Source organism: Pristiophorus japonicus, chromosome 5 (genome assembly GCF_044704955.1).
Source record: "Pristiophorus japonicus isolate sPriJap1 chromosome 5, sPriJap1.hap1, whole genome shotgun sequence".
NCBI lineage: Eukaryota > Metazoa > Chordata > Chondrichthyes > Pristiophoridae > Pristiophorus > Pristiophorus japonicus.
The window spans coordinates 281,442,083-281,462,852 of record NC_091981.1 but is presented as its reverse complement, the minus strand read 5'-3'; the positions used below and the strand labels follow the sequence as shown (position 1 = coordinate 281,462,852).

The window sequence follows — 20,770 nt, the reverse complement described above, 5'->3', positions numbered from 1 at the left end:
CAAGTTTCTGCAGGTATATTGCTGATACCTGCAAGCTCTGGCTGGATGTTTGCCTCCACACCTCCAATATGAGCCGTTGTTGGAAACAAAAGATCCATTACCAGTCGATCGTTTCTGACTGTCTCTGTAACTGTTCTTAAGCGCACCATTGACAGGTGTTGATGGCCCCATTACTGGCCGCATTGTCCCTTGCGATGGCATGAATCGCCATTCAGCTAGCCATTGTCTCTGTTGAATTCCCCCTTTGGGTTCGACTACATGCTCGGGCATGTCCGATTGCCCCTGTCTGCCTGGAGAACTGTGTGCCACGTTAACAATGTTGACTCCCTGTCCATTTGCTGCATTTAAGCCAAGATTTTTGTCAAACATCATTCTGGTCTCTTCCTCTCCTGAGATAAATGTCTGGGTCATCAAAGCCGCTGTTTCCAGGGTCAAGTCTTTGGTCTCAAATCAGTTTCCTGAAAACCCCAGCGTGTCCGATGCCCTCAATAAAAAAGACTCGCAGCTCTGCATGCATCTGGGAACTTACATAGGCTCGCCAGTCACCGGAGGTCTGCCACGAAGTCTGGAACGCTTTGCCCTTCTCGCTGCCGGTGCGTATAAAACCGGCCATGTGCATGCTGCTCGCCGGTTTAAAGTGTTCCCCGATCAACTTACTGAGCTCTTCAAAAGTCTTGTCTGCCGGCTTCTCTGGCGCTAGAAGGTCCTTCATCAGGGAGTACGTCCTGGATCCACAAACCGTCAGGAGATGAGCCCTACGTTTGTCGGCCGAATCCTGTCCCAACCATTCCTTAGTGATGAAACTTTGCTGTAGTCTCTCAATAAAATCGTCCCAATCATCACCAACACAGTACTTCTCGTCTGTGCTGCTAGTGGCCATGCTCGCGTGGTTTAAATCCCAGTTTCTCGTCGCCAATGATATGTCCTTACTATACAGTATAAATACACACGAGGCCCATACTTGAGAGAAGGTCACTTTGTGACCAGTAACCTTCATTAGCCAGCACTGAAGTGATGAAGGTGGGTGGAGCTTCCCCTTTTATACCTTAAAGTCCAGGTTAGGAGTGTCTCCCACAAGTTCACCACCTAGTGGTCAATGTTCTCATGGTGTACAACTTAGGTCAGTTTATACATGGGTTACAATGACAGTTGAATACATGACATTTCTGATGCCACATTGGACGGAAGTTACCTAAAGATGCTTCTGACTAGATGTTTTAATCATAAAGCACAATGATCCGGGCACTGAGAGACACAGTAGTTGTGCAGATATCTCCCTTCACTGATAGGAAGTCCAGACTGGCCCATAGGCCATTCTGCCTTGGAAACTCCATTCCATTTACTTAGAATTCTTATTTACTCATTTGTCCTGTTTGAATACTAGTGGAGGTTTGTAAACTACTAAACTACTACTAAATTCCCATCTGTCAATTCAGCAGAGACAATAGCGTTGAATGAATTCACTCCACTGTTGTCAGCTCTGAACTAGCCTAGCCACTTCTCGACAAGTCACCCTTGAAATTGTCTATCCAGTATGTCATTGGTCGTCTTCAGCTTCTTGTTCCACGTGCCCTACATGCAGGGCCTTGAAAGGTATTCTAGCTGTTTCCATTCTTGAAAAGTGACCAAACCATCATAGTCATCTTTTCTTGGATCTTCTGAAGTTTGGAAAGAGTTCTTAATATTGTGGTCAAATCCCAAAATGGAACGCCATGTCCTGTTTGTGCAGAAACTTGAGATATACAGTATGTAAGTTAATGGGAACATAGATTTGAACTTTGTAGCCCCAAAATTTCTGCAGTGGTCTTGGAGGGAGCAGCATTGAGGTGAAGGGGAACCCACTGCTGACAGTCCTGACTCATTGCTGTCCCTGACTTCCAGTATTGATATGGGCATAACAGGAGAATACATTTTCCATATTTACATCACATTGCAGTTGCTTGTTCTTTTGTGGGGGAGCAAATTATGGACCTGCTTCTAAACGTCCTGGAAGTTGTAATGGGGACAACGACGGGTGGAACCGAGAAGATCCAGGTTCCATCCCAAATTCCAAATCCCTTGCTGACAGTCCGCTGACACCCACCCTGCTTTCTGGCCCATGTGTGACACTCCTTCCACCCAAGGTTCCATGGTGTCTAGCCCAACAAAGATAAATATCTTTAACAATTTTGCATTACAATATATAGGATTGTGCAATAATTCAATAGAATACACTTCTCCTTTAAAGGTGCACTAGTACAGGAAAGGAGGAGTACACCAATATAATTTAACATGCGGATTGGAGGCAATACTCTTATTCTACTTTGTTTGTAAATGTGAATTGTTGTGTTTTTATTCTCCCAGGTTACAAACACGCTGGGTACAGCCAGAGATGTTGCCGAGTTGTACCTTCAGGCCCCTGTCCTGATTCCAGACAGGAGAGGGGACCAGGTTATCATGATTGAAGGTAAGTTCTGTCGTTACTTTTTCTACTGCAGACATAGTTCTGGGAGCTGAAGCATTAGAGAAAGTCTTAGTCCAGAAGCTGTTACAGTTGTCAGGAAGTGAAGTCAAGTTAATTATGGTTAAATCGTTGAATTTGTAGACTTTCCTGAAACCAGCCAAAAATTATACGGATGAAATTTATCATTTGGACTTATAAGAACTCTCTCTTTCATTATATAGACATACAAACTGCACCCTTTCCTTCCACAAACCTTACTTCAAGGAGACTTGAACTGACAGATTACTGGCGAAGAGAACAACTGAGGTTTGCCGATAGAGCAGGATTATGGGGCACATCGGGAAAATGATGCACAGGCTAAGGCTGGCATCTAACAGGCAGCATGGGCGGGAGGCAGGTCACAGTGGAGATTTAGGACTGAGAGGAAAAAGATGAATTAGGAGCAAAGTTGTAAGGCAATTAGGATGTGGCTAGTCGTACAGGAGTTGGTTAGAAGGAAAAGGCAAGGAGGGCTTAGGGAAAGGTGAGGGAGGTGGAGAAAGAGTATTATAGGTGATCAAAGGACATGGTATTAAGGGAAGAGGCACAAGTAGCAGGAGAAGGTGAATTTGGAGGTGAACGAAGGACGGAGTTTTGAGGGGTGAGTGATGAGAGGAATATAAATTGGAGGGCGTGTCACATGGAAGGCATCAGGGTACTAAAGAAACAGATAGGGAAGTGACAAAAATCATGAAAGGGATAGACAAGATAGAGGCAGAGAGGTTATTTCCACTGGTCGGGGAGGCTAGAACTAGGGGGCACAGCTTCAAAATACGAGGCAGCCAATTTAAAACCGAGTTGAGAAGGAATTTCTTCTCCCAGAGGGTTGTGAATCTGTGGAATTCTCTGCCCAAGGAAGCAGTTGAGGCTAGCTCATTGAATGTATTCAAGTCACAGATAGATAGATTTTTAACCAAAAAGGGAATTAAGGGTTACGGGGAAAGGGTGGGTAAGTCGAGCTGAGTCCATGGCCAGATCAGCCATGATCTTATTGAATGGCGGAGCAGGCTCGAGGGGCTAGATGGCCTACTCCTGTTCCTAATTCTTATGTTCTTATGTTAAAAAAGATTGGAGTGATAATGAGGGGAGAGGAGCATACAAACATGAGGCATTGGTGCAAAGCAGAAGCAATATAATGGATGTAAAGGCCAACGACTTTGTTTAAGTACATAAGAACATAAGAAATAGGAGCCACAAGGCCTCTCGAGTCTTTTCCACTATTCAGTAAGCTCTTGGCTGAACTTCTACATCAATTCCACATTCCTGCCCTATCCCTTATTTCCCTTAGTGCCCAAGAATTCTTCGATCTCAATCTTGAATATACTGAACGACTGAGCATCCACATCTCTGGAGTAGAGAATTCCAAAGATTCACAACTCTCTGAGTGAAGACATTTCTCCTCATCTCAGTCCTTATCATGAGACTATGACCCCTAGTTTCAGTCAGGGAAAACAGGCCTCTGAGCATCTACCCTGTCAAGCCCCCTAAGAATTTTATACCTTTCAATGAGATCACTTCTCATTCTTCTAAACTCCAGAGAGTATAGGCCCATTCTGCTTGTCTCCTCATAGGACAGCCCTCTCATCCCAGGAATCAATCTAAGTGAACCTTCATTGCACCCCAATAAGACAAGTATATCCTTCCTTGGGTAAGGAGACCAAAAGTGTATAATGTACTCCAGGCGTGGTCTCACCAAAGCCCTATATAATTGCAGCAAGACTTCCCTACTTGTATACTCCAACCGCCTTGCAATAAAGGCTCAGGTAGTAGAGGCAATAGGACCGAGGCTGTGCTGGCAGCAAAGGGGAATGCACTACTTCCCCTTTGCATTCCTTTCCTAACATGCAGAGTCACCACCACTCGGCCCAAGTTCAGTCTACATCTCACCCACCAACTGAAACCTTCCTATAACCCTTGCCAGATCCCTTGACCAACCACCCCATACTTCTCACTAACCAGCATCAGCACTTCCCACCAATAAAGTGGAGATATAAGGCAGAATTACAAAAGTCACAGAGGGAAGCGCTAATTAAAAGAAAAACTTGATCTATTTTATTTATTAATCGGTAGACCTTCTATGGCTTTGCTCACTGTGATTCCCATAATGGTTATTATGGGAAGTGTGTTACCAAGGACACTGAATTATCAGCATTAGGAGTGGCCCTTCGATCTGGTAGTTCCAGGATGTGGTCTCAACATCTAGCAGTACTGTAAGATGGGCTTCCAGGAACACTAGACAGGCCTGGAGTCACTATGAGAGTGATCGTGGGACCTAAGGACACTGGGGAAAGTTCTCAATGACTGGAACCATTGAGGGCAGTTATGTGATTAGGGAACGTTGGAAATCAGTTTGGGGTTCGTGAATAATGAGATAGGATCTAAATGTGGGTGGGGAAGGAAACCTGAGCAAGGAGATTCTGGGGCCCAGCAGGAATTAGATGGGGTTTTTCGAGCATTAGGGGTTGGTGCAATTGGTGCAAGATCCTTCAAATCCATTGGCAGGACAGACGCACTAATGTCAGTGTTCTCGCTCAGGCCAGCATCCCCAACATCGAAGCATTGACCACACTCGATCAGCTTCGTTAAGCGAGCCACATCGTCCGCGTGCCCGAGACTCCCAAAGCAAGCTCTCTACGCAGAGCTTCGACACAGCAAGCGAGCCCCAAGTGGGCAGAGGAAACACTTCAAGGACACCCTCAAAGCCTCCTTGATAAAGTGCAACATTCCTGGGAATCCCTGGCCCACGATCGCCCAAAGTGGAGGAAGAGCATCCGAGAGGGCGCTGAGCACCTCGAGTCCCATCGCCGAGAACAAGCAGAAACCAAGAGTAGACAGCGGAAGTAGCATGTGTCAACCCAGGCTGCCCGACCACTCTTTCCTTCAACCACTGTCTGCCCCACGTGTGACAGAGACTGTAGGTCCCGCATTGGACTCGGTCACCTGAGAACTCACTTTGAGTGGAAGCAAGTCATTCTCGACTTCGAGGGACTGCTAATGATGATGATGATTGGGGGAAACATCCATGTGAGGAAGGGAAGCCCAAGAGAATAAAAACTGCTGCCATTGGCCCCTTCTGAACCATTAAGTTCCTACTTCCACCCACTGAGGCAAACATCTCCTTTACCCCATCTCATTTTGTCCCTTCCGCTCCCCTGTCCTTCCCTGCCCTCCCCCTCTTCCACACCCCTCTCCCCTCCTACTCCCTTACATCTGCCTCTCTCCCCTTCATCACACTACCACTCTCTTTTTATCCCACCCTCTCCCCTACACTTCTTCCCTGTCTCTTCCCCACCTCCCATCCTATCCTCTCACCCTACCTCTTCTTCCCCCCCTGTCCTTCATCATCTTCCTCTGTTCTTTCTTTCTCCTCATTTGTCCTCAGCAACAAGTGTACATCTATATCTTTAAAATTCATGCTTGGGATATGTGTGTCACTGGCAAAGCCGGCATTTACTGCTCATCCCTAGTTGCCCTTGAGATGGTGATGGTGGGCCTTCTTCTTGAATCGCTATAGTCCATGTGGCGAAGGTGCTCCCACTATGTGGCATGATGGGGAGTTTCAGGACTTTGACCCAGTGACAATGAAGGAACTGCGATATATTATATATATATATTGTATATATGTACAAGAAAGGACAAGGCAATAGTGCAAGGTAGAGCTAGGGGTAATGATAACCGTGTGAAGGAAGGAACAGAGCGTACAAACATAAGAGTGAGCAGCAAATAGGGTCAGAGTAGGGAAAAATGGTAGTAAGACAAAATTAAAGCCTCTTTATCTGAATGCATGCAGCATTCGTAACAAGATAGATGAATTGACGGCATAAATAGAAATAAATAGGTATGATCTGATAGCTATTACAGAGACGTGGTTGCAAGGTGACCCAAGTCTGCGAACTGAATATGCAGGGGTATTTGACATTTCGGAAGGATAGGCAGAAAGGAAAAGGAGATGCAGTAGCTCTATTAAGGGATGAGATCAGTACAGTAGTGAGAAATGATCTTGGCTCAGAAGATCAAGATGTTGAATCAATTTGGGTGGAGATAAGAAATGGTAAGGGAAACAAGTCACTAGTGGGAGTAGTCTATAAGCCCCCTAACATTAGCTACTCTGTAGGACAGAGTATAAATCAAGAAATAATGGAGGGTTGTTAGAAAGGTACCTGTATTGCAATAATCATGGGCGATTTTAATCTTCATATAAATTGGACAAATCAAATTGGCAAAGGTAGCCTTGAGGACAAGTTGATGGAGTGCATTCGGGGCGGTTTCTCAGAACAATATGTTGTGGAACCAACCAGGGAACAGGCTATTTTAGATCTGGTAATGTGTAATGAGACAGGATTAATTAATGATATCATAGTGAAGGATCCTCTAGGGAAAAGTGATCATAACATAATAGAATTTCACATTCAGTTTGAGGGTGAGAAACTTGGGTCTGAAACTAGTGTCTTAAACTTAACTAAAGGCAATTACAAAGTTATGACGACAGAGTTGGTTGAAGTGCATTGGGAAAATAGATTATCAGGTAAGACGGTAGGCATTGGCAGACATTTAAGGAGATATTTCAGATATAACAAAGATGCATTCCAGTGAGAAAGAAAGACTACGAGAAGGAGGGACCATCCATGGCTAATTAAGGAAGTTAAGGATGGTATCAGCTTGAAAGAAAAGTCATACAATGTTGCAAAGATTAGTGGAAAGCCAGAAGATTGGGAAATCTTTAGAAACCAGCAAAGGATGACTAAAAAATAATAACGAGGGAGAAAATAGATTGAGAGTAAACTAGCAAGAAATATAAAAACAGACAGCAAGAGCATCTACAAGGATATAAGGCCCAAATTTCCCCATGAGTTGCACCGGTTTTTTTGGTGTAACTTGATTTTTCTGGTGTATCTTTTTAGTTGCAAATATAGCCATTTAATTTGCGCCAGTGTAAGTGAATTAGTTAGGTTTTTTGTTAGGTCAGTTTTCTTTTTCAAAAGGGGGCGTTCCCAACCACTCACACCATTTATGCCAATTTGGCCAGAAAAAGTTGTACTTAACTAACTTAGGGCAGCGTATATGCCCAGTTTTGTCCGCACAGAAAACCTTACTTACAGTCCAGAACCAGGGGTCACAATCTAAGGATAAGGGGTAAGCCATTTAGGACCGAGATGAGGAGGAATCTCTTCACTCAGAGTTGTGAACGTGTGGAATTCTCTACCGCAGAGAATTGTTGATGCCACTTCGTTAGATATATTCAAGAGGGAGTTAGATATGGCCCTTATGGCTAAAGGAATCAAGAGGTATGGAGAGAAAGCAGGAAAGGGGTACTGAGGTAAATGATCAGCCATGATCTTATTGAATGGTGGTGCAGGCTTGAAGAACTGAATGACCTACTCCTGCATCTATTTTCTATGTTTCTATGTTAAGGAATCGGCGCAAGTAACTACATTTAAAGCACCAAACAAAGCACAAAAAGTAATAAGCAATCAATAAATAAAAAAATAGAAGGGAACCCTGCCCCTAAAGCACCAAGACCAAAGTAATAAGCAATCAATCAATAAGAAATAAAAAATAGACGTCCTACCAAAACACGGCCCGGGACGGCAGCGGGATGCCGATGCGGGAGACCAATCGGCCAGGGCAGAGGGGTGGGGGGGGAGAGGAGAGGAGAGGAGAGGGGAGCGAGGAGGAGGAGAGTGGGGAGGTGGAAGTACCCTCTTGATCACATGGTACAAATCCTCTGGAAGGTCTGGAGCCAGCCCCTTGGATCTTGAGGATCTTGTTCACCCGAGATACAGTGGACGTTCCCTCCGCTCAGACGCATCTGTTCCTGCTGTCAAGGCCGCTTACTGGGCTGCCTGCGCGACACAGTTACTCCCGTCCTCGTTCACAGAGGACCTAGTTTCAAGTTTGGGGCACTGATCTTGGAGGGCTTTGGTGATGACTGTTTGCTGATGACAATGATCCACAAACCTCTTCAGTCCTGTAGGAGTTTGGCACGTCTAGACTGATGTCCGGCACGGCATCAAACACCCGCATGAATCCCCGGTTCATCTGCTCGAGAGTTACAAACCCAGACCCCCAGAAACTCTTCAGGAGTTTTACAATCAGGTCAGAGTTGACACAGCCTGCAGAGCACACTCTGGCTGCCGATAAGGGAGCCCATTCGGCCAGGGCTAGGGACGGCGTGCTTCGGGCCCCTCCCACACAGCCTGCAGCGCAAACGTTTGCAGAAATGACCTGCCAGGAGCTATTGCACATGCATGTGCAGAGGTCCCGGCACTGTGTTCAGCGCCGGGGCCTGGCTCCGCCCCCGATCCATTGGGCCACGCTGCGCCACGACCGAGGAGAGGCTGGGGAGCGGCCAAAATAAGGAGGTCTTTTTTCGGCGCGCTTGGAGGCGGACAAAAGTGGCGCACCTCGGGTGAGGGCGCCAGAAAAACAGGTTAGGAAAATTCTAGCCCATAAAAAGAAAGAGAAGTAGCTAAAGTAAACATTGGTCCCTTAGAGGATGAGACTGGCGAATTAATAATGGGAAACAAGGAAATGGCAGTGATTTGAACAAATATTTTGTACTGTCTTCACGGTAGAAGACACTAAAAGCATCCCAATAATAGTAGACAATCAAGGGGCAAATGGGAGGGAGGAACTTAAAACAAGCACTATAACTAGAGAAAAAGTACTAGGCAAACTAATGGGACTAACGGCTGACAAGTCCCCTGGACCTGATGGCCAACATCCTCGGGTTTTAAAAGAAGTGGCTGCAGAGAGAGTGGTTGTAATTTTCCAAAATTCCCTAGATTCTGGAAAGGTCCCAGTGGATTGGAAAACCGCAAATGTGACGCCCCTATTCAAGAAAGGTGGGAAACAGAAAGCAGGAAACTATAGGCTAGTTAGCCTAACATTTGTCATTGGGAAAATGCTGGAATCTATTATTAAGGCAGTAGTAGCAGGACATTTAGAAAATCATCATACAATCAAGCAGAGTCAACATGGTTTTATGAAAGGGAAATCGTGTTTGACAAAATTATTAGGATGTAACGAGCAGGGTGGATCAAGGGGAACAGTAGATATAGTGTATTTGGATTTCCAAGAGGCAGTTGATAAGGTGCCACATAAAAGGTTACTGCACAAGATAAGAGCTCACGGTGTTGGGGGTAAAATATTAGAATGAATAGAGGATTGGCTAACGAACAGAAAACAGAGAGTAGGGATAAATGGTTCATTCTCAGGTTGGCAATCAGTAACCAGTGGGTTGCCACAGGGATCAGTGCTGGGACCTCAACTATTTACAATCTATATTAACGACTTCGAAGAAAGGACCGAGTGTAATGTAGCCAAGTTTGCTGACGATACAAAGATGGGAGGAAAAGCAATATGTGAGGAGCACACAAAAAATCTGCAAAAGGACATAGACAGGCTAAGTGAGTGGGCAAAAATTTGGCAGATGGAGTATAATGCTGGAAAGTGTGAGGTCATGCACTTTGGCAGAAAAAAATCAAAGAGCAAGTTATTATTTAAATGGAGAAAGATTGCAAAATGCTGCAGTACAGCGGGACCTGGGGGTACTTGTGCATGAAACACAAAAGGATAGTATGCAGGTACAGCAAGTAATCAGGAAGGCCAATGGAATCTTGGCCTTTATTGCAAAGAGGATGGAGTATAAAAACAGGGAAGTCTTGCTACAGTTATACAAGGTATTGGTGAGGCCACACCTGGAATACTGCGTGCAGTTTTGGTTTCCATATTTACAAAAGGATATACTCGCTTTGGAGGCAGTTCAGAGAAGGTTCACAAGGTTGATTCCGGAGATGAGGGGGTTGACTTATGAGGAGAGGTTGAGTAGGTTGGGCCTCTACTCATTGGAATTCAGAAGAATGAGAGGTGATCTTATCGAAACGTATAAGATTATGAGGGGGCTTGACAAGGTGGATGCAGAGAGGATGTTTCCACTGATGGGGGAGTCTAGAACTAGAGGGCATGATCTTAGAATATGGGGCCGCCCATTTAAAACTGAGATGAGAAGAAATTACTTCTCTCAGAGGGTTGTAAATCTGTGGAATTTGCTGCCTCAGAGAGCTGTGGAAACTGGGACATTGAATAAATTTAAGACAGAAATAGACAGTTTATTAAACGACAAGGGAATAAGGGGTTATGGAGAGCAGGCGGGGAAGTGGACCTGAGTCCATGATCGGATCAACCATGAACGTGTTGAATGGTGGAGCAGGCTCGAGGGGCATTATGGCCTACTCCTGTTCCTATTTCTTATGTTCTTATGTAAGCAGGGATGTTGTCTGGAAGAGCTGACTACATTGGCACAAACCTTTCAATGACTTAGTAAACCATGAAATGTTACTGCAAAGCCACACTCAACCTCATCCTGCTGTGCCACTCATCACATCCCCATCTCTCTACCTTCCCTACTCTACCCCTGCACGTCCTTACTCACACCAACTTACCTTGCACTTCCACCTATCCCTCTTTCTCTCTCTCTCTCTACATTATCAGTTCCCCATTTCACCAGCCATCCCTCACACTCATCCTTGTCCAATCATACCAACTAACAACACACAAGAGTAGGCACTTGAGTCCTTTAGCCAATGTTCATATAGTTAATGTTGATATATTGTCAAACATTGAAATCTTTATTTTCAGCACTTTGCATTCTTGGACAGATTTGTGGACACCTTTGGAAGTGGCTTAGTGAGTTGTAGTGAATGGTGAGGCACAATGGCCATGAGTGTGAAAGGAATTGGTTGGGATGCTTTATGAAGCTGGTGTGTGGGGTGGTGCCAACTGACACATCATGAGTCAGTCGGGGTGAAGAGCATGACGTGAAGTAAATGTGACCATGATGAGAGCATCACTGGCTTCCCGGGCAGCAGTGTGGTCAGGTGCTGATGCCCTGTGTACTGTGCAGCATCAAGTGATTGCAGAGAAGATTGGTATTGGTGGTGATGCTGTTAAGTTTAGTGATGTTAGGGCTGATCGTGGTGGGATTCTAAGGACCAAGGTGAGATTTTTTCAAGGGCACCGACGCTGCTGGAATTGATGGCAGGTGAGGTTGAGATAACAAAAGCGCCCTGTTAATGGTGAGGGAGTTTGCTCCAAGGAGTTGACCGTGATTACAGAGTTCACTGCAAACACTTCCAAAGTGCATACAGCTCAAAATTCTCTTCCAAATCCTGAAGGCTTCAGCTTCTGACATTGGAAAGTGAACAGCTGTGAAATGGTAGCTTTTATACCACTTCTGCAGCTGTCAACTAGCCAAAGCAATAGAGTCGCTGAGAACCCGACTCCACTTACCTGGCATGTTCTTCGAGGCAAGGCAAATCCATCAAAGGGTTGATAAAATTGCACGTGCCTGCTTTTAAGCCTCTTAACTGGCATTTAAGTACCTTTTAATGATGTTAATTACCTGTCCCGTTGCTTGCTGTTGGGTCTGCTATCCGAACGCAGATCTGACAGCTGAGAAACTCACACGGAGGCGGGTTCAGAGCAGGATCCCGCCCCACTGTCAATCAGGATCATTTTGACAGTGGGCCCACCTCCAAACCTACACTCGCAGGGCTGGGAAGATTCCGGCCAAAGAGTCTGCAAAGGGATATAGATAGGTTAAGTGAGTGGGCAAAAATTTGGCAGATGGAGTATAATGTGGGAACGTGAAGTTATTCACTTTGATAGGAAGAATTCTAAAGAAGAATATTATTTAAATGGAGCGAGACTACAGAATGCTGCGGTACAGAGGGATCTGGGTGTCATTGTACATGAAACAGGACAAGTTAGTATGCAGGTACAGAAAGTAATTAGCAAGGTAAATGGAATGTTGGCCTTTATTACAAGGGGGATAGAGTATAAAAGCAGAGAAGTCCTGCTACAACTGTACAGGGCGTTGGTGAGACCAAACCTAGAGTACCGTGTACAGTTTTCGTCTCCTTATTTAAGGAGGGATATACTTGCATTGGAGGCAGTTCAGAGAAGGTTCACTAGATTGATTCCTGAGATGGAAGGCTTGTCATTCTGAGGAAAGGTTGAGCAGGTTGGTCTCTACTCATTGGAGTTTAGAGGAATGAGAGGTGATCTTATTGAAACATATAAAATTCTGAGGAGGCTTGACAGGGTAGATGCTGAGAGGATGTATCCCCGCATGGGGTAATCTAGAACTAGGGAGCATAGTTTCAGAATAAGGGGTTGCCCATTTAAGACGGAGATGAGGAGGAATTTCTTCTCTGAGGGTCGTGAATCTTTGGAAGTCTCTACCCCAGAGAGCTGTGGAGGCTGAGTCATTGAATATGTTCAAGGTGGAGATGGGCAGATTTTTGAACGACCGAGAGTCAAGGGATATGGGGAACAGGCAGGAAAGTGGAGTTGAGGCCAAGATCAGATCAGCCATGATCTTATTGAATGGCGGAGCAGGCTCGAGGGACCAAATGGCCTACTCCTGCTCCTGCTTCTTATGTTCTTATGTCCATGTTGGGATGGTGTGTGACTTGGAGGTGATGGTATGTCTATGCACCTGTTGCCCTTGTCCTTCTCGGTAGTAGATGTGTGGGTTTTAGAGATACTGTCAAAGAAGCTTTGGTGAGATGCTGCAGTACATCTTGTAGATGGTATACACTGCATCCATGGTATGCTGATGATGGAGGGAGTGGCTGCATAAGCTGATGGATGAGGTGCTGAGCAAGCAGATTGCTTTGTTCTGGATGGTGTTGAGCTACTTGAGTGTTGTTACAGCTGCACCCATCAAGACAAGTGGAGTAGATGACCATGACCCCAAAGTGGTTCTCCCTGGATCAGGAAGGTGGTTCTCCTATGCTTTTTGGAAATAGGAGGTGGGTGGGGTGGATTGACCCATCCACCTCCACGGAGGTGTGTGGGGTTGCTGACCCATCCACCTCCATGGCACGAACCTGGTATTGCAGTACTTCCAGGAACGGTGCAGTGGCTCTCGGCCTTTTGGCTAAGAGCATTGGCGCAGAGTGATCCTTGACTCTCTGGCGTTTGTGATTTGACAAAGAATTGGAAAGATTGGCTACGAATACAAAACAAAAAGAGTAGATGATGGAAAGGCTTTGGTGAGTCGGGAGCTGAGCCACTTGCCAGAGACTTCCAGTAGCCACAACATTTATTTGACTGGAAAGCTAGAAATCTCAGCAGGTCAGGCAGCATCTGTGGAGAGAGAAACAGAGTTAAAGTTTCAGGTCGATGACCCTTCGTCAGAACTTACCGAACTCATCGACCTGAAATGTTAACTGTTTCTCTCTCCACAGATGCTGCCTGACCCGATTTCCAGCCTTTTCTGTTTTTATTTCAGTTTCCAGCATCCGTAGTATTTTGCTTTTGTATTTATTTGACTGGTCCAGTTTTGAGTTACCAGTCAGTGGTGATCTCCAGGATACCTCCAGGTAGTGGGGGATTTGGTGATGTTAATGCCATTGAATGTCATGGGGAGGTGGTTAGGCGCTCTCTTGTTGGAGATGGTCATTGCCTGTCACTTGTGTGGTGCAAATGTTACTAGCTACTTTCAGTCCAAGCCTGAATGCTGTCCAGGTTATGGACTGCTTTATTGCTGTGTATATAGTGCCTTTATATAATAGAAACACTCCTCAATGTGCTTCACAGATGTATAATCAAACAAAAATTGATACCAAGCCAAAGAATAATTAAGAGCAGTGACTAAATGCTTGGTCAGAGGTAGGTTTCAAGGAGGGTCTGAAAGGAGGAAAGAGAACTGGAGGCATAGAGGTTTAGGGTTGATATTTAAAATTAGGACCTAGATGGCTGAAGGCAACCCACCTCCCCCAGAATTTTTTTTAAGTTTCCGTTTAAAAAAAGATAAGCAGAGACAACCTTAAAAAATGCCCTGCAAGATGTATATAAAAAAACTCAATGACAAAATTACTCCAATCGAGCTGAACATAGGAACAGAAGTAGGACATTGAGCCCCTCGAGCCTGTCCCGCCATTCAATTAGATCGTGGCTGATCTGTGATCTAACTCAATATACCCGTCTTTGGCCCATATCCCTTAATACCTTTAGTTAACAAAAAGCTATCAATCTCCGATTTAAAATTAACAATTGACCCAGCATCAATTGCTCTTTGTGGAAGAGAGTTTCAAATTTCTACCACCCTTTGTGTGTCGAAGTGTTTGTTAATTTCATTCCTGAAAGGTCTGGCTCTAATTTTTAGACTATGCCCCCTCGTCCTAAAATCCTCAACCAGCGGGAATAGTTTCCCTCTATCTATCCTATCAGTTCCCCTTAATACCTTGATAACTCCAATCACCTCGCCCCTTAACCTTTTAAATTCTATGGAATACAACCCTAATTTGTGTAATCTCTCCTCGTAACTTAACTCTTGAACTTACGCTACACGCCTTCTAAAGCCAATACATCCTTCCTAAGGTGTGATGCCCAGAACTGCTCACAGTACTTCAGGTGTGGTCTAACCAGGGTTTTGTATTGCTGCAGCATAACTTCTACCTTGTCCTCTAGGTATAAAGGCCAGCGTTCCATTAGCCTGTTTGATTATTTTCTGTACCGCTTCATGACATTTTAATGATCAATGTACATGGGCCCCTAAGTCTCACAGGACTTCCACTATCTTTAGCTTTTCACCATGTAGAAAGTACCCTGTTCTATCCTTTTTAGGTCCAAAGTGGGTGACCTCATATTTGCCTACATTGAAATCCATTTGCCACAGTTTTGCCCATTCGCATAATTTGTCAATATCCCTTTATAATTTTATGCTTTCAATCTGCCTGCAATCTTTACATCTACTGGAAAAGGAAAGTAAGCAGCCAGACGTTGGATAAATATTCTTCTTTGCAGCAACAAACAAATGGAAGGCACCCGACTCAATATAATCCCTGTGGACTGCGGGAAGAACTATAACACACTGAGGTATAAATTCATCACAGGCCCTCCCCCGCCCACAAAGGCAAAAATCCCTGTCTGGACACGGCCATTGACTGCAAAAGCCCCCTCCAAACCCTTCACCCCATCTGAGGCAAATAGTGACCTCATTTGTCTCTCCTGTCCCATTCCCTTTCCCTCGCTCCTCCTTTTCCACTCCCATTCTCCTTTCTAAAATTCTTATCTCCCTTGTGCTCCTCACTCCTCCCTCCCCAATAAGTAATTTATAAATATAATCTTGAGTACCAAAACTTGCTGGCTGATTTCAGATTATTATCATATAATATATTACCTATTCACCTGACTTACCAAAAAATATATAAAGGAAAAATTGGGGAGGGGAAAACAAAAAATTGAAAATTCTGAGGCCTGAGCTCTTGAACTTGTACAGTTTAGTTCTTGTACTCATATTTACTCAATTTGTTAAATCAGTGAGACTAGCCAGAATGTTTTTTTTAACATGCATCTAACTTGGCACTACAGCATTTCGGTTTATTTTATGCAATCTACCATATTTTGAACTTAATTTATTCTGCTTTTTTTCTTGATATTGGATTATGTGTTATCTTCTTCAATTTTGAATCTCAGTTTGGAAAACTACATGTATATAAAAATGTTTTGTTGGTTATTGTAGTCATTCTGTAGTTGGGTTTGAAAGTTGTAGTCATTGAAACATACTAAGGATATAAGACAAAGAAGATACTCCTAGACTGATGAGGATAGGGGAAAAACGATTTCAGCTCCCAGTAGTGTGGTTGAATTGATGCACTTGTTTGGTTAATTATAGTTTTATTCTGCGGTGTTATTATTTACAGTGCAGATGATTATGCTAGATGTAACATGTAAAATTGTCTGTTTTATGTCTTTCCCTATCGTTTGGTTAGTGTCCTTGCACAAAAATAAAGATACATTTCCAGCAACATCATCATTGCAGCATAAGCATTTCTTCTTGCAGGTGCATTATAGTTTCCTCTGGCTTTGACAGGGTAATGATGCTGAAACATTTCTGGTCACGATCATCCATTCATACTGTTGTTAAAGCATATGCTTCTTGTAGATGGCTTTGCATTATGTCCTGATCTTCAACAAAGCATTCATTGACAGTGGAGCTTTTTGGTGTTATTCACAAATCATTTATTCACTTTGCCACCAGTTTTCAGGAGTCTCCAGGAGATCAATCTATTCACATACAACCACACTTGTGTAATATTTGGTTTCTGGATTTAGTAAAAAAAAGCGGACATTGTATTATTTAATAAAAGTAAGACAAAGTAAAGATGTGCATAATGGCACAGTATTTGTGCTGTATCCAAGCCCAAGTAGCCTAGTGTTTTAGATAAAATTATATGCCCAATAAGGCTACAAGAACTGAAAACAAATGTTTGAGCTTTCATTTTAATTGTATTTTTTGTGTCTGAAGGTGAGATATCTTAAAACCAATACTGCAGTCCGGAAAAGGCAATAGACTGGAAATTATGCTGTGCGATATTATTTTATGAAGACTTTGTGCATTTGTATCAAACTCGTTTGTGCACTGTTTTTAAAAAAAAAAAGGTTTTAACCTTTTAAAATAAATGGTTAATATCTCCATTAAAATAGTGTAGCATGAAATTTGATGCAGATGTGTTGAGGCACATAAAATATTGCAGAATGTAATTTCCCAGAATAAAGTGATAGATACAGGCTGTATTTAAAGGAAATAAAAACACAAAATGCTGGAAATACACAGCAGGTCAGTCATTTTGGTCATGACATTTTGGGTCATGACAAAGTGGTCATGACATTTTGGGTCATGAAGCGAACACACCCAAAATATTGGGCCCAAGTTCCCACATGATTTGCGCCTGATTTTTAGGAGCAACTGGTGGAGAACGGACTATCTTAGAAATCGCAATTCTCCACATTTTTTTTTCTGCAGTTCTAGTCAGTTAGAACAGTTTCACTTTGGAACAGAATTTTTTCTTCAAAAAGGGGGCGTGTCCGGCCACTGACGCCTGATTTCAAAGTTTCCACAGTGAAAACGTACTCCAAACTAACTTAGAATGGAGCAAGTGAAGATTTTTGTAGAAATGAAAAAACCTTGTCTACACATTAAAAAATCAGGCACAGGTTACAAATTAGGCGTCCAGAACGAGGTGGGGGGGGGGGGGGAAGGGAAGTCATTAAATTCTATAATAAATCCTTATTTATACTTATACAAATATTATACAAATAAATCCAACCTGAATAAAAATTTATAAGCAAAGAAAAGATTAAATAAACCATCTTCCTACCTGTGTGAAAGTGCTTCAGCCAGGGAGAATGCTGCAGGAAGCCTCACAAGTTGAGGCAGCCGTTCGTTCCCGACGGCAGGGGGGGGAGGAGGAAGCCGTTCCCGACGGCGGGCGGGTGGGGGGGGAGGGAGTGCGGGCCCGACCGACCGAACGCAGCGGGGGGGGGGGAGGAAGCCGTTCCAGACGGCGGGGGCGGTGGGAAGGAGACAGTGAGAAGGCTGCAGGAAGCCTCACAAGTTCAGCAGCCATTCCCGACGGCAGGGGGGGGGAGGCCGTCGGGAAACGGCTGCCTCAACTTTCTGAGGCTTCCTGCACCTTCTCACCGCTGCAAGAAGCCTCAGTGCTGATGTGCTGATGGCAATGTGCTTTTATTAAAAAATGTTCAAAAATTAAACAGCTACAAAGAACTACAAAAATGGCCGAGTGCCAATGTTTCCTTAACACTGCGTGTGCGCGAACGCTCCAACGCGCACGCGCAGGGTTGCCGGCAGGAAAAAAACTAATTTAAATGGTACCCGCCCCCTCCCACTTACAAAATCGGCGCGAGTGGTAGGCTCCGCCCCCTGGGCGCCGCGCCAAGCAGACATGGAGCTGCAGGGCGCTCCAGAATCGCGCAGTTTTTTTTCGGCGCGAAAAGCGGGCGGCCAGCTCGGAGGGGTGCCCGTTTTGTAACGTGTGGAAACTTGGAGCCATTGAACTATCCTTTCAATTTGCAGATGCTGACTGACCTATTGCATATAAACCAGCATTTTCTGTTTTAAAGTCAGATTTCTAGCATTTGTAGGTTTTCTTTTTATCTGCATTTAAAGGGGAGAGCTGTGTCACCTCCTGCAATTGGTAGGAACCAAGGTAACATTATAGTGATATCGATATGAAACAGGTGAAATTGTTCTCACTTTGACATCCAATGTGATTTTGTTTTTTAGTTTTAATATTGTAATCTTCATTAAGAGTTGTTCTTATGAAAATCACATGATTAAATCCCACTTATTGTGAAGATTTCAGTGAACACACATTTTCTGCTTCATTTTATATGCAGTTAGTAGCTTTGTTGACAATGTCTGGCATCACAATAATCACAGTGTGTTGACACCACGCAAACATGAGTTTTGGCATGTTCATTATTTGGCATAATTGAAGCGTTTTAGAAAAGCCAGAGAAATCTTGTGAGTTAGAAGAGTAATTCCTCATTAACTGGAATGGAGAAGGGAGGGGGGAAAGAAAGGTGACTTCTGATTTTTAGTTAGGACATAGTGTTGCACCAGTGAGAAGAGAGCTCTACACACGTGACCCAAGAGTGCTTGATACAATTACTGAAAATAAAGAAGGAAAAACGTTTTTCACTTCCTCAGTTTTCGTCACTCATCTTGTTAAGCATGAATTGAACAGAAAATATGAAGAAAAAAGAAGCACCTAGCAACACAGCCACTGTAAGATACCACTTGTCAAGTAACAAATGACAGCTACAGATTTATTCTACAACAGAAGGCCAATGTATCATATTTCTGATATGAATTATTATTTATTTGAAGTCTTTATATTTTATTTAAGGATTCCTTTGCTGGTGTTCTCACATTTGGAATTTATTTAATTTAGAAAGCTGATATTTTGAGATTTTATTTGTGTTGGATAAACTGCAAATCCATTAATGGACTCCAGTTTATATGGCACCATTGTCCCGCTTTGTTCAGCTATGCATTAACAAATGTCATTCTTAGTGTCTACAATGGAAACCATGTCAGTAGCATCTAAGACACTATACAAACAAAAATTGGCACCTTTTTTAACAGGACCATTTTATTGGTCAATTTTAGACATACGTATGCACCCAAAATATGTCAAACTTAGTCTGATATTCTTTAGTGCTACTATTATTCAGTAGCACGCAGCCTAGCAGTGCAATTTTTTTCTGACATGGTTTTGTTTGGTTTGTGTCTGCTTTTTGTTCATTTATGTCATATTAACCATTTCAGTTGCATTTGAGTCCAATGGCATTCCAAAAATAGTTGCAGTCCTAGCTTTAAAGGATGGCAGCATCACTTGTACATGAACACCACTTGTTTTTCAACATGATCCAAAAGGCTACGATGGTACTAAAAACAAAATCAGAACTATGTAATGAAAACAGTAGCCTAATAAAAGACAAGAGAACACCTTTCAGGAATGGAAACAGGCAGTTTTGCTTTTGAGATTTCAGGCTTCAAATGGGTGTTGAGGGCAGAACTGATGCCTTGTAACATAGTGTTATCTCAGATTGCACAATATCTGACTAAAGAGTCTTCAGCAATGAAACAAAATCTAATTGTATATAAATTTTACACATCATTCAATGAACACCATGTAGAAAACCAAATTGAAAGAAAAGAACTTGGATTTATACAGCACTTTGCAAATTCTCGGGGATATCCCAAGCACTTCAAAGCCAATGAACTACTTAAAAAATGTAGTAGTTGTTGTTTTGTAGGCAGGCTATTTGTGCAAAGAAAGATCCCACAAACAGCAGAGAGATAAATAACCAACTAATTTGTTTTAGTAGTGATGGTTGAGGGATATATGTTGGCCAGGTTATCAAATAATACCCCAGCTCTTCAGCAAATAGTGCTCTGAGATCATTTACATCCACTAGATGGGCCTTGGAGAAGGGTAGAAGAAGAGACAGAAGCAAAACTTGAAATAACTGTTTATTTTATCTTTCACAATTCCAGTCAAGCTAGTCAATAAAGTCAAGTCATTAACTTCAACTGTGTTTTGACATTTCTAACCAAGAATTAGGAAGGGAGATGAATCAGGGTGAAGATGAGGCGTTAGTAAATGAATTAATATAATCTGGTTAACATGTGCTTTTGACAGATACCTGTCACCTTTTATCAAGGGGTAGTGCATCACAGTTAAATTGTACAGTAACTGTTATCAACCAAATAAACTCAAAAAATTACAGTAGCAATTCTGACTGGGGAAATTTACTTATAAATGTTTAACACACTCATTGCATTTTTTCTGCGCTATTTTAATCCATTTAAAATAAATAGGTTCACATTTCTGTAAAACTAAAGCACACAGAAATATAGCATGAGTATTTTGTGTTCACACCTGAACTTGTGCACCAGAATTTCTG

The 20,770-nt window shown here is 43.2% G+C and overlaps 1 protein-coding gene across 32 annotated transcripts in view; it reads left to right on the top strand.

Moving 5' to 3' along the window:
• LOC139264722 (obscurin-like) overlaps window positions 1–20,770 on the top strand; it is a 571,531-nt gene that overhangs the window by 392,836 nt on the left and 157,925 nt on the right. For all 32 annotated transcript variants that reach the window (XM_070881692.1, XM_070881694.1, XM_070881707.1 and 29 more), the window contains one exon: window positions 2,344–2,446. In XM_070881692.1, coding sequence (XP_070737793.1) covers window positions 2,344–2,446 — 103 coding nt within the window. The remainder of the gene's footprint in view (window positions 1–2,343; window positions 2,447–20,770) is intronic.